Source organism: Lissotriton vulgaris, chromosome 6, assembly GCF_964263255.1.
Source record: "Lissotriton vulgaris chromosome 6, aLisVul1.2, whole genome shotgun sequence".
NCBI lineage: Eukaryota > Metazoa > Chordata > Amphibia > Caudata > Salamandridae > Lissotriton > Lissotriton vulgaris.
This window is the reverse complement of record NC_141694.1, coordinates 1,770,861,501-1,770,875,605: the sequence shown is the minus strand read 5'-3', so window position 1 is coordinate 1,770,875,605 and position 14,105 is coordinate 1,770,861,501. Positions and strand designations below refer to the sequence as shown.

At 44.9% G+C, this 14,105-nt stretch overlaps 1 protein-coding gene across 2 annotated transcripts in view; it reads left to right on the top strand.

Moving 5' to 3' along the window:
- Positions 1-14,105, top strand: part of ADCY3 (adenylate cyclase 3) — a 408,762-nt gene that overhangs the window by 355,167 nt on the left and 39,490 nt on the right. For both annotated transcript variants that reach the window (XM_086928026.1, XM_086928027.1), the window contains one exon: positions 7,010-7,281. In XM_086928026.1, coding sequence (XP_086784152.1) covers positions 7,010-7,281 — 272 coding nt within the window. The remainder of the gene's footprint in view (positions 1-7,009; positions 7,282-14,105) is intronic.

Sequence of the window (14,105 nt, the reverse complement as noted above, 5' to 3'; positions counted from 1 at the left end):
GCGGATTCACCGCAATCATAATGAGGCCCATAGTCTCTTGAATAGTCAAATGAAAGCACACCACACAAGGTATATATCAAATATATATGTATTTATTCTAAACACAACCCCTCTGGACTCTTTATAAGGTCAGAGGTAAAAGTACAATACAAGAAACTAAATTAGCATACAATAAGTTGCACATTATACGTTATGCCCTAGGGGCCTTACAAACCATATACTAAAATAGTGGTATAAGAACCAATTGAGGGTTAGAAAGCAGGCCTAGGGCCTGTAGAACCGCTGGGGCAACCAGGAACCACCCAAGGTAGGGACGCAGGAGACACATGGGGGACGCGTGCAGTGTCCAAACACAGCCGCGAATCACCATTGACTTTCTATGGAGAACGAACAAGTTACAATTTTAAAGATTAAGGGCACTTTGAGGTGAACTACGATGCTACCCTTTTAAACTAGGACACTTCGAGAGTCAAGACCTACGGGAGCCCCGGAGTACTCGTGTTACCTCACCCAGGGAAGCCAGGTGCATAGGTGTCTTTTGGTGTCGGGTTTCGTTGTCGATTCCAATGGAGAGCTGCGAAGAAATGCTGCAGGCGACCAGACGAAAAGTGTCCGGGTGGATCCAAGGGTGGATCGGAGATGTTAAGAACCTGAAAGCAGAGGGGACAGAGTCTTGGTCACTAGCCAGTGACCAGGATGGCGAGGCGAAGATGCCAGCCGATGTTGGGTGTTTTAAGGTGTAATAGGTGAAGCTTGACTCTTCAGCCACGAGGACCAGGAGGCGTCGACAACGACCGGGAGCTGGATTCAAGCTGTCCCACAAAGGATGTTGAGTGCTGCAGCGTCAGAATCCGGATTGGATCCAACAAGCCTTGGTAACAGCAACCCACGGAAGATGTCGAGATTGGGTTCGGTCCAGACCCTTTGGAGAGGAGTGAGAGCACGTCTGGAGCAACCAGGAAGGCTCAAGAAATCAAAGATTGTCCTTCGTGGGGACCCACTAGACAGCAGACTAGAGATCACAAAGGAGCCTCGAGCGGAAATGCACAAAGCGGGTCCACGGAACAATCGTGGAGTGTAGGCCTCTGAGCTGTAAAAGGTGCTCGGGGCAGGGGCTTCAAATACCCCAATGCACAACTTTGGGAAAACTTCAGGAAGTAGGTGCAGTTGCAAAAATGCAGGATGTCCAGGAGTTCCGGTCCCATGTCTCTTTTGTAAGCTACAGGTCTCGGCTTTGGTGGGAGCGCAGGTCAGCGTCAGAGATATCTGGAAGTCCGTGTCCTGAGAGGCTTCGGGATCCAGCGGGAGCCTGGACAATGCAGACCGGCAAAGAAGCTTTTGTTGCCTGTTTGAACAAGGTGGTCACTCATAGACCACAAGGGAGAATTCTTCCGTCTTCCAGTCGATATGGAAGGTCGAAGTTCCAAGATATATGTTGCAGAGTTTTGTCCAGGGTAATCTAAAGTCCTAGGGACTGGGCTCCTATCCTTATAGTAAGTTTAGGGGTTGGACTAACTCTAGGGTCCCCCCCTATGAGAGGACCTGGGTAGGGGGTGGTTACACCCCTTTCCCTTTGTCCAGTTTATCACCAGAGCAGGGGCTGAGTGCCCCAGCAACCAGTTTGAACTGGGAAATGCATGGAGCACCTTGTGTGCCCCAGGCAGTGTCTGAAAAGCATTCACAGAATGTCCCCACCCTGCCCCAATACACTAAAGCCTGTCTGAGGGGGTGCTAGCTCCTCCCTGGACAGGAAACCTATTGTCCAGGCCTCCTCTGCCGGAGTTTTGTCCAGCAGCAGGAGGGCAGACTTGTTTCTGTGGCAGCAGCATCCATTTTGTGATGCTGAGGCTCTTTTAAACTTTACCCGGGTGTACATGTCTTCTCCCTCTAGAAGGGTGGAATGCTACTCCCGCCACCAGAACGGGCGGGGGTAGTATTCCAAAGTGTTTGACACCTTACACAACATGTTTTGATAAAGCCAAACCAAAGGTAGCATTAACCACAAGCATTATAATGCACGTAAGAGTATATGATATGGCTATATCAGTGGTTCCCAAACTGTGCACCATGGCTCCCTGGGGAGCCGTTAAACCTATCCAGGGGAGCCGCGCAATAAGCACTTTAATGCATTTAATGTTGAAGGGTCTGTTGGCTTCAGTTAAACTAATTAGGCTTAAACGCATGATGTCGATGATTTGTGAGTGACATGCCTAAAGCTGTAAACGTAGTGCTTAATTGATGGCATGTCGAGCAAGATGACCTCTATATTTCACTTTATCCCCACGTTCCAACACTCCCAAAGTAAGTGGAAGATGCCTGATTTAGTTTGTTAGACTCGTTAATAGTTTTGTTTTTTCCAAATGCATTTTACACCAATGCAAGTTTATAGGAAAGTCCTGTCTGTCCTGTCTATTAAGCAAACTAAGTATTTTTAAGTATTGACATTTGTACTTGAACTGTAGGAATGTCCAGTACACATTTCTTTCAGTACACACACTTCCAGACAGGCCTGCTCTCTCCTTTGCCACATGGAAGTAAAACACAATATATAGCATAATGCCAACATTTGGCAGCAAGAAAGAGGGACGTTTAAAAAAAAATCTGAGGATTTTATTTTACTTGCATTGATTTGGAGGCAGTTTTAGGGAGGAGACCGCAAAAATAAAGCTGTATGTGGTTTAAAAGATCGTGAGTCACCCTGCTGAGAAGGGTCTGTTGGCACGTATGACATGGGTAGAAATGGAAGTGCATGCAAATATTCTTCAAGTGCTGAAACACTTTGTCAATGGGTCCTACATGCATAGGGGTGCTATCTAGCACTGTAAGTGGGATAAAAATGCTTGAGAAGGTACTCTTAAACAAGCATCGGCAAAGAAGGGTAACTAGGAATATTTTATTAAAGGCGCCGCCTTAGTAATACAAAACACCCTGCGTATATGATCATAAAACCTTTATCAGCTCTATCCCAATTAATTTCAGAAAGAAAAATGCAAGTACTCCCAAGGCAGGGCTTACACCCCTCCCCCCCATCCTCACCAAAAATTAACTTTGGGGAGCCACGGGCAATGGCCAATGGGTCAAGAGAGCCACGGGTTGAAAAAGTTTGGGAACCACTGGGCTATATCATAGAACAGCTATAAGGAGATGGTTCCGAAAGCTCAAGAGGGGCTCAGCTCATGCTAGGGCACCCTCACACAAAACCAAGCACTCTGCCTTTAGGATTGTCAAGGCCTGCCATAGGAGTGGCTTATAGGTTACTATGTGTCTATATGTAAAGGTAGCTATAGGTATACTATATCTAAGTAAGAGGTGCTTACACCACCTTACCCAGGCTGCGAGTGCAGACCTGTGGTGTCATCTTGGAAGGCTGCCCAGGGGTGGCACAATACATGCTTCAGCCTCTGGTAGGCCTCTGGGGTATCTATGCCCTGGGTACCTAAGGTACCATATACAGGGGCTCACAAGGGTGACCCAGTAAACAATCTGGTATGTACCTAAAGTACATGGTATCAATTTAGAGAGAGAACAGCTAGGCCGTGGTCCTGATTTGCAGGGCCACAGTCAGACTAAAGTCGAAAAAACAGTGAAACACAGCAAAAGGTGGGGGTAACCATAGGAAGCAGACCCTACTCTCCTACACTGCCTCTTCATTAAGACATGTACAACATTCAGCCAGTGTTCAGTACAGTCTGTGGAGCATAAATAAGTAATTCCTTTTCCGTGTGGCCACTTAAATCACTTATGTCAACGTCTATTTGCTATAAATCTTCAAACTCTGGTTCCAGCTCCCACATTCCATGGTTAATCAGATTTCTTGTCTTCTATCTCCACCGTGTTGAACATATTAGTACTTTTTTTATCCTCTGCCTCCTCACACATATTATAATTTCTTTTACACATGTTCTGCAAACTGTTGACCCCCCAGTGCTTAGTTTGTAAAAGTAAGAGTGCTGGTGCCCAAAGCTCTGCTCAGTATCCAGCGGCCGGTGCACTTAAACGACATATCACCGAATACCAAGGCTGGTAGTTTTATATCCATCATATGCCTCTTTATTGCACTATGAGACACTCCCTGCCGCTTAAACTCACTCTTGCAAGGTCCTGCTTCCTCTAGGGTGACCAACTGGAATGGGTGAAAATTCAGGACAGTGAGTGTAAAAATTCAGGCAAAGGGTCAAAATTCAGGACAGGAGTCCAAAATTCAGGACAAAAGGTAAGTTTTGCAGACACATCAGAGAAAGTTGCACAATAGTATATAAGTAAGTAAATCGACAACTACTAAAGTACAAGTGAAAATAAGTTTATATTAGGTTGAGACGATTGTGCACTTCATGGTTTGTCAGTATGCGCGCAGCTTTAAGCAAATGTGCAGGTCTTTTTGTGGTAACAAAACTGCCCCCACCTTTCCAGCTCCCAGAGAAAACAGCTGATGCCCGGTTTGGCCCGCCTTGCCTTGATATCACCCTCCAATGGCGCCCTTCATCTTCACATAGAACCTCTCTCATGTGTATTTAATTTCTTCTATAGTGCTACTCATCCCAAGTATGTGGGGAAGAGTGTTGGAGTGTGTTACAACACATACATATTATATAGAGACAATCACTCATATAAATGTGAAAGTCAATGTTTAGGAAATGTTGCTTAAGATAATGGGGCTTACAGTATGTAATCCTACTTTCATCCATCATTCAGTCTTTCACCATTCATTCTGTCCTTCCATCTGTGTCCCCATCCATGTCCATATTCATCCATTTACAAACCTATCCATCAAATGTCCTTCCATCCATCCCTCAATCCACCCTTTTACTCATCCATCCATCCATCCATCCACCATTTCACCTTATCCATCCGTACACTCATCCATCCACTCTTCCACCCATCCATCCATCCATTCACTCATCCATCCAATCCATTTACCTATCCAGCCATATTTTCACTTACTCATTCATCCAGTCACTCATCCTTCCACCCATTCACCCACTCGGTCATCCATTTACCCATCCACCCTTTCTCTTTCAATTCCCCTTTCACTTAACCATCCATACTTCCTTCCATCCACCCACCCATCCATGTACTCATCCACTCATGAATCCATCCATTGACCCTATCATTCGTCCATCCTTTCTCTCATCCATCCACCCCTTCACGCATCTATCCATCCTTTTGTCCATCTACCCACACTTTCACTCACTCATCCAGCCTTACATCCACCCTTTCACTCATCCGTCCATCCATTCACCCTTTCACTTATCAATTCATCAATCCATCCTTTCACTTGTCAATTCATCAATCCATCTATCATTTCACTCCTCCATCCACCCATTCACTTGCCCGTCATCCACCCTTTCACTCATCAATGCATCCATCCATCCATCTTTTCACTCATCTATCCAGCCATCCATCCATCCACCCATCCCTTCACTTACTTACTCACTCACCTTTTCACATTAATTATGAGACCCATCAAGAACTCCACCCTCGCTGTAGTTCCTAAAGCAAGGGGTCGGGTGGTGCAGGGTTCACTATGCCCCTGCACATAGGCAATCTGAAAAAGTGGAAGGCATGAGTCCTGCATGATGCACAGTGCCTGGACGTGGGGTGACTGTGACATGGTGTTTTTTTACAGAGCTTTAAGTGGAATGAAAAAATAGGGGGGTCTCTCCAAAAGGGTGTTTAATGTAATAAAATGCGTGGCTTAAAACACATAAGCTAAAAATCTGTGCTGAATATAATGTGCTGCCAGACTGGTATTTTTGTTGCTTCTGTAATTGCATCCAGATATATAATACAACAAGTACCGTTACACCTAGAACATGTAACGTTACATCTACAACAAGACAGAACTATTGGCTTTGTCAATGGATATTAGTTGCATAAAATATAAAAGCAGCAACCATGGCTGCTATACTATAACTATATTCCTTTCCTTTGAACTTCTTTCACTGCCTTCCTTCCATTAACTGGATTCCCACCTAGCAGCAGCATGGGCGTTTTTGCACTTCCATGTGACAGAATGCCCTGCCCTGTACCCAGGCTGGAGGAGGCCACCACATGCTGTGCCAGTCCAGACTGACCCATTGTCATTCTGTATGTGGCAATCAGCCCCACACAGAATGACTATGGGTGGGGTGGGGCTGCTCTTGTGCTCAGAGGAGTGCGAGGCGGCTCCATCAGGCATCTGAGGCCTTTTGCAGGGGAACAGCTCTGTTCCCTGCAATGCCTAAAATTACGGACAAAAGGCGTTCCTAAAAAGGATCCTCACGGACAACAGACGTGAGGTCCAATTTACGGACTGTCTGTGAAATTTACGGACGGTTGGTCACCCTAGCTTCCTCCCTTGAGGATGTTTTTTTGGTCTTTCTCTTCCTCCCTCTTGCCAATGTGTGTTTTTTTCCTCTCGATAAATATTTGATGCTGAAAAATAAGTGCCCACCGGCTAAAATTAAGCACTGTACTGTCCCTATTCTGAGGACAAATTTGCTACCATTTACCTCCTGGTATAAGCAGGTGGTAATAAGGAGTGGTAGGTCGTGATTGTCAGGAGGCAGGGTGGGGTGGGCTTCAGAGGTGTGAGAGGCTCTGCCAGGTAGGGGGTGTGGTTTAGTGCTCAGCTTTGTACCGTAGGAGAGAATGAGCCAGGGACCGGGCAGCCCTTACATGCAATTTAGCAGACAGATTTACTAGCCAGTATAATTGGATTAATTATTCCAGCATCTAGGAAATCAGGGTGTGGAATATCTTGGCAAATTGTAATTGTGAATCCTGCATTTATTCGTATTGTATTATTATGGACATTGCTTGTATGGTCTGTGACCGAAATAAAGCGAAGAAAGAAAGAAAGAATCCTGCACGGGGATATCACTTAGTCCAAGTTATAATCACAGCCTAAGTTATTAAAAAATGTACTCTCTATCTGAATTAAATATTTAACTTTACCTCCAAGAGCATTTCATTACTGTGTCTAAATGCTGTACATGAACCATATTTGTTTGGATTGCTCTTCCAACAGCTCAGCTGCCAGCAGTTCTACTTAACAACATCTGCAAATAAAACAGTTACAGCGCCACTACTGGGCGGCGAGGGAGGCTGCATGGAGAACCCAAAGTACTACAGCTATATTGCAGTCCTGGCCCTTATCGCGACCATCATGTTGGTGCAGGTCAGCCACATGGTGAAGCTGACGCTCATGCTGATGATCACAGGTTCTGTCGGTGTGGTGAACATCTATGCCTGGAGTTCCATCTTTGACAACTACGACAGGACCCGGTTCAACAGCTACTTGTAAGTCACAATGGGCTGAATGGAATAACAAATGTATGGTCAGAGATCCCAATGTCTGAAAAGTCGTTGATATATCAAAACTAGGATTTCATTGGTTACGGTGCTAGACAAGGTTTGTTCTTTTGGTCCCCAGAGTGTTCTTAAGTGTGTTGTCCTTTCCCATGTACTGTAGAGTATCACTGAAGTGAGTCAGCTTGGAACTAATATGCTTTCCTCGTTATGTAAATCTACTAGGAACAATAATGACATTCAGGACAGGTTTATTAGGACGCTTATTGAACCTGGCCTTCTGTTGCTGAAACTGCTTTTGTTGGCATTAGGACTGTATGCAATTTACCACTGTCAACCAGTGCTGGTTCTCTATCCTTCAAACATGAGAAAATTGGCCTACACCTAAGAGGAACATTTAGTTTACTTGTAAGTCCCTAGTAAATGGTACTATCTGCACCTAGGGCCTGTTACTTAAATGCTACTGTCTACATTCTGTCCATCAACTGTGTTTTTTTGCAATTTTCACCCCGAGTGTGCTGGGTATACTCAGACGTGAGTCCCAGGCTCTCCACACCACTGGAGTCAAGCTATCCAGGCTGATGAAGGCTGATAGCCAGAAACCGGTCCTTGGATGCTTGATTCCGGTCTGGGAAAGACATGGCTTGGTAGTTCGGACTGGACTGTTCCCATGAGGCACAGGGTCAGAGCTGATTTGCATATAGCCAGTGTCTAACCCAGGGTGGTGTGGAGTGCAAAAGAACGATGGATTTAGGCCCAGATCCTTGTACTGGGGTGAATGTATGACATTGTTCTACATTCTGTCCATCAACTGTGTTTTTTTGCAATTTTCACCCCGAGTGTGCTGGGTATACTCAGACGTGAGTCCCAGGCTCTCCACACCACTGGAGTCAAGCTATCCATGCTGATGAAGGCTGATAGCCAGAAACCGGTCCTTGGATGCTTGATTCCGGTCTGGGAAAGACATGGCTTGGTAGTTCGGACTGGACTGTTCCCATGAGGCACAGGGTCAGAGCTGATTTGCATATAGCCAGTGTCTAACCCAGGGTGGTGTGGAGTGCAAAAGAACGATGGATTTAGGCCCAGATCCTTGTACTGGGGTGAATGTATGACATTGTTCTACATTCTGTCCATCAACTGTGTTTTTTTGCAATTTTCACCCCGAGTGTGCTGGGTATACTCAGACGTGAGTCCCAGGCTCTCCACACCACTGGAGTCAAGCTATCCAGGCTGATGAAGGCTGATAGCCAGAAACCGGTCCTTGGATGCTTGATTCCGGTCTGGGAAAGACATGGCTTGGTAGTTCGGACTGGACTGTTCCCATGAGGCACAGGGTCAGAGCTGATTTGCATATAGCCAGTGTCTAACCCAGGGTGGTGTGGAGTGCAAAAGAACGATGGATTTAGGCCCAGATCCTTGTACTGGGGTGAATGTATGACATTGTTCTACATTCTGTCCATCAACTGTGTTTTTTTGCAATTTTCACCCCTAGTGGGCCTGCAGCACTGATTGTGCCACCAACTGAAGTAGCACCATAAACATGTCTCAGGCCTGCCACTGCAGGTTGTAGTACAGTTTTAAACTGACATTTCGACTTAGCAAAATAAAACTTTTGCCAGGCCTAAACCTTCTTTTTTAATACATATGTTACCTCTAAAGTTGGCTCTAAATGCCTCAAGGCAGAGTGCATTGTATTTTTAAAAAGTAGGAAGCATGGGGTAGGTTTTACATGTCCTAGCAGTGAAAAGGTTCTAAAGTCGGTTTTCACTGTTGCAAGGCCTATCTCTCCCCATGACTAACACTGGGTTTCCTTATTACCTTTAATAAGTGATAACTTTGTATTGGGAGCAGATAGAGATATGGGTCTTGATTCACAAAAGTCTAACTTTTCGACTTTCTGTATTCACAAAGGGAGTTTACGGGTAGTAAAGTTAGACTTTTGTCTCAGTTAAACTTAAGTTTGGTCTGAAGTTTAACTGAGAAAAAAAGTCCTAACTACTCGTAAATGCCCTTTGTGAATACAGAAATTCATAAAGTTGGACCTTCATCTCAGTTTACCTTTATAAATCAGGCCCATGATGTTTACACTCAAATTAATTGGAATTTAAAAACCTCTTTAATGGTAAGTTGGATTTTAAATCACAATTCTGAAAATACCACTTTTAGAAACTTGTGACAAAGGGTAACTATAACCCGCTCCCTCTCCATGCACTGTGTTGTGATGAATGATGTCATTTCGGAAGTTTCAGTGATGTCATAGAACATATTAGGAATGATGTAATATGAGAGGTAATTAGCAGTGCATGGAGAGGGTGGGACTAATAGTTAACTTAGGGCACAAACTATAGTTACTAGAGATAAATATAACTGGTGAATGTCAGTGTTTTTTTTAGCTTGAAACATTATGTTGGCACTGAAATTGTCACCCGTCTATAACATTTTAACCTTTGTTTTTTTCAGTTAATGTCTAGTGTTTTTTTCTACGTAAAGTAATATTCTATTATTATACGTAAAGCTAACCCACACACGGGGAGGAGGTTGTACAGATCTCCCCCCCAGCCACTATTGGCCCTGGAGACCTTGGGCCCTTTGTTTTTAAAAAGGGGAGGTGGTGCACCCGACCCACCTCCCAAAGCATGGTCCCCCTCTCCAAGCCTTAAGAGGCCCTGGGACCCCATTCTCCGGGGCTAAATAAACCTCAGCACAAATGGGCCCGGGGACCCAATCCCCAAGGGCCATAATTTAATTATAGGGTAGGGGGCACATGGCTCTCCTCCTGAGCCTCAAGAGGCCCCAGGGACCCCATATATTAATAATAATGGCCCCCTCCCTGGCTTTAATAGGCCCCGGGAACCCCACCCCTGGGGCCATTCTTTAGATATAGGGGAGCGGGGTGTGACCGTCCTTCACCAACCTATAGAGGCCCCGGGGACCCCATTTCCTGTGTCCAAACACATTAATATTAGGGGAGGGGTGTGTACCTCCCCTCCCGGTGCTTTAATAGGCCCGGAGCATCCCATCCCCCACAGAAGGCAGCCAGCTTCGCACTGCACATGGCTTTCTGTTGCACCCAGCATTGGGCTTGCAGCCAGGTCCTGCGTCGAACTCCCTGCTGGCAGCCACTCAGAGGCACCCAACCCCACGCCGCACACGACATTTGCTCATATGTGTCGTAGGTTTAGTCGCAGAGCCGGCGTTGCAGCAAGGCCCTGCTTCCAACTCCCCGCATGCAGCAAACCCCACGATAACTCATAACCTTTGAATGTGTGCAGCGGTAGTTTGGTCATAGGGCTCAGCCTGCCACCAGACCATGAAGTCAAACTCCCTGCAGGCTGACAACTCCACACCTGCATAGCATTTGGCGTATGCAGCTTAAGGTTGGCCTCCTGTGTTAAACCTTTATTTGTCCTACATGTTCCCATTTTAACAGCCTTGCACTACTGACAGAATTTCCATTATCAGGTGATTTCATATTTGCTTCCTACAGTGTTACCAGCCACATACAACAGACTTTCTGTTGTCTTCTTTAAGGAGGCCTTCATAGCTGTGCACTGCTGCAGAATTGAATTGAATTCTGCTTGACTTGCAGCCTTCTTCACCCCAAGAATTCTCCCTCAACGCGCCTCTATCTTGGCTTCCATTGCCTTTGTGGTACTTACAGTATTACTCATTTTTGTGTATTTCTTTGAGTTGACAAAAGGAAGGGGTTTCATTAGGGCATGCTCACCTCCAAATAATTTTTGTTCTTTGTAAGTAATTTTGTGAGGCCCTTTCTCGGGGGTTCTTGCCATGAGTATGTGTCCCATGTCTAAAGAAATCCGACCTGCTAATTCTTTTTGTCTGCCTTTTTTGATAAGGCGGGTCATACAGTCCTGTGAGTGTTTTGTGTACCCTATCACGGCCATGTGTCAATATTTTCCTTCACCTCTATTGCCTAAAGTTCAACATTTCAGCCTCTATGCCTTCAATATAGCAGATACTTGGAGGCAGCTCGCTATTTAATGCCCCAATCGTATGGATGTTGTTCTAGTTGCCCCCTGGCAGACTTGATCGCAAGTTCACCCCTTTCTTGTGCATCTCCAGCACCTGTGTCTCCCACACCAGAATGACAACTGTCTCCCCACAGCTTCACACTGAGGGACTCCTGAGGTGAATCCATCGTCTTCTCCCCCCAGGTCTGACTCTCCTGTGTTGCCAACTTTGTTCTTCAGAGCCTCAGTGTAAAAGCCAAGACACACTACATACTTTGGTGCTGTTGCGTGTGTGTTGATACGGAGTGCAGTGTGCGAGAAGCCCCATTTGTTCACTGTCTTGTTCTGTCGTGCTAGACTTCCTGTATGGAGCAGCAAGTCTACATCATCCATGCTCTTATGGCCAGCATAGTTTAGTCAACTCCAGAGTTTATGGCCTACAAGGAAGGTTTGAAAAGGCAACTAATATTGGCTGTCCAAATGTAGCTCTGCCAGCTCTCTGCCTGACCACCTAAGTAAGTTAAGTCCTTTTGAAATTAGTTTGTGAGAAATGCATTTGAAAGGAACCAGATCCTGTCATTCCTTTGAGTTGCACCATGCCCCTCTTGAAATGTTTTGATCGTAGGGATATAGAAATATGCACCTCCTTCTCTAAAACAAGAAGACCTTCCTAATGTTAATGTTATTGACATTTATAGAGCGCGCTGTTACCCAAGGGTGTCCTGGCGCTATGTAAGATGTCCTGCTGAAACGTGGTCAGAGGGGGTCAGCCTTGGGCATTGAACAACCATGTTTTCGAGGCCTTCATGAAGTCCAGTAATTTTGTCATGCCTCTGAGAGGCAGCGGAAGGGCATTCCATGCTTTGGCTGCGCCAACCAAAAAGCTTCTGCCACCCCAATTAGCTTTTTTTGCCAACGGTACACAAACTAGTTTGGCTTCTGAGGAAAGCAAAGATCTTCTGGGTACATACCAATTGAAGCGCTGAATCAGGTGATTAGGTCCAATGCCATTGAGTGACTTACGGACCACACACAGGGCCTTAAACAGAACTCGCTTCCTGACAGGTAACCAATGTAACTTTTCAATTTCCACAGAGATAGATTCATATTTTGAGGTACCTGAAAGCAGTCTTCCAGCTGCATTCTGCAGGAGTTGGAGTTTTTTCATGAGCCCTTCCTGAATATTTACATAAAGGCTCTTGCAGTAGTCCAATCTGGACATAGCCAAAGCCATAATGACTATTTTTTTACTTTCTTTAGGAAAAAAAGGCAGTATTTATTTACATGATTTCAGGGTGTATGATGTGGCCGAGACCACTGAATTCACTTGATCTTTATAGGAAAGTTTATTATAAATTCAACATTTTCACCTTCCTGACAGGTGTTGGGAGGGGTCAAGTGAACCTGGCCACCATGCCGGGGTCCAAAATTGAGGATTATTCCCAAACAATACCACCTCTGTTTTATTAGAATTAAGTTTCAAGCAGTTTTGGGCCATCCAGCCCCCCACCGTTGTCATGCAATCATGAAAGCGGGGTGCTAACTCCTGAGTTCTATCTGGATGCAGTGATACTACAATCTGAGTATCGTCTGCGTAGGAAGTCAAATTGAACCCAAAGGATTCAATAAGGGGAGCCAATTGCGAGACACAGACATTAAAAAGAGTTGGACTCATGGATGACCCTTGTGGGACTCCACAAGGGAGAGAGAATGATTTGGCAGTAAAGGTTCCAAGTGTGACTGTCTGTACTCTGTTGGTTAAAAATGATTTAATCATTAACTATCTTTAACGGCAATCTCATGCAGCCGGTCCATCAATAAAACATGATGGATCGTATCAAATGCCACAGAGAGATCCAACATAATAAGGGCTGCATTACCTCCCTGATCCAGAATGGTCCTAATTTCTTCAGTGGATTTGAGGAGAGCAGATTCTGTGCTGTGACCCTCCCTAAAACCATACTGAGTAGGATCCAGCACACGCCCCTCCTCCAAAAACCAACTGAGTTAGGTGTTCATTATTTTTTCAGAGATTTTACCAGGGAGTGGAAGTCTAGATATAGGTCTGAAATTATTAGAATCCATCGGAACCAGATTGAGCTTCTTCAGCAAGGGAAGAATCAATGCTGTTTTCCTTGCCTTAGGAAAGAAACCTAAGAACATAGTATTAATAATGACCATCAAAATCGATGTAACTGGTTCGGGTGCGAGATATAGTTAAGAAAGAGGACATGGATCCATTGGTGATCCTGATTTGGCTTTCGCCAGGAGTGTGCGGACGTCGGAAGCTATGATTGGTGTAAAATTGCAGAACTGAGGCAATATACCTTCTTCCTTTTTCGAATCTACCTTATCTATTAAGGGGGTCGTTTTTACAGTTCCTGTAAATGTGGCAAAGATATCATCAAGTTTGTTGAAAAAGAAGTTGGCTATCTTATCGCATAGCTCTTGACTTGCTGTGTCTCTTCTGTTAAATACCTATCTCTTTGGTTCTCTGTGATTAAAATGCTAGTCACATTTTTAGGTCTAGATTGCCAGTAAAGTTGCCCCCATGACCTATTGTTGCCAATTCCTTAAAATATACTTGGAGCAGGCTTGTGCTGTAGCCAGAGGACCATTTCTCTTTGTCTCACTTCATGCTATTGGCTGTTGGGCATATCATTGCACCTCCTGTAGGGTACTTGCATTTTGGACTATTTTGCATCTCAATTGTACACAATAACATCACACTTTAAGCTATTTATCTCATAGATACACTGGATTTAGAAAGCATGTTTTTCTTCTGCAGCAGGCTTTTTTCAATACTGGGTACTAATGCAATCAATTAATTAATCAATCAATTAA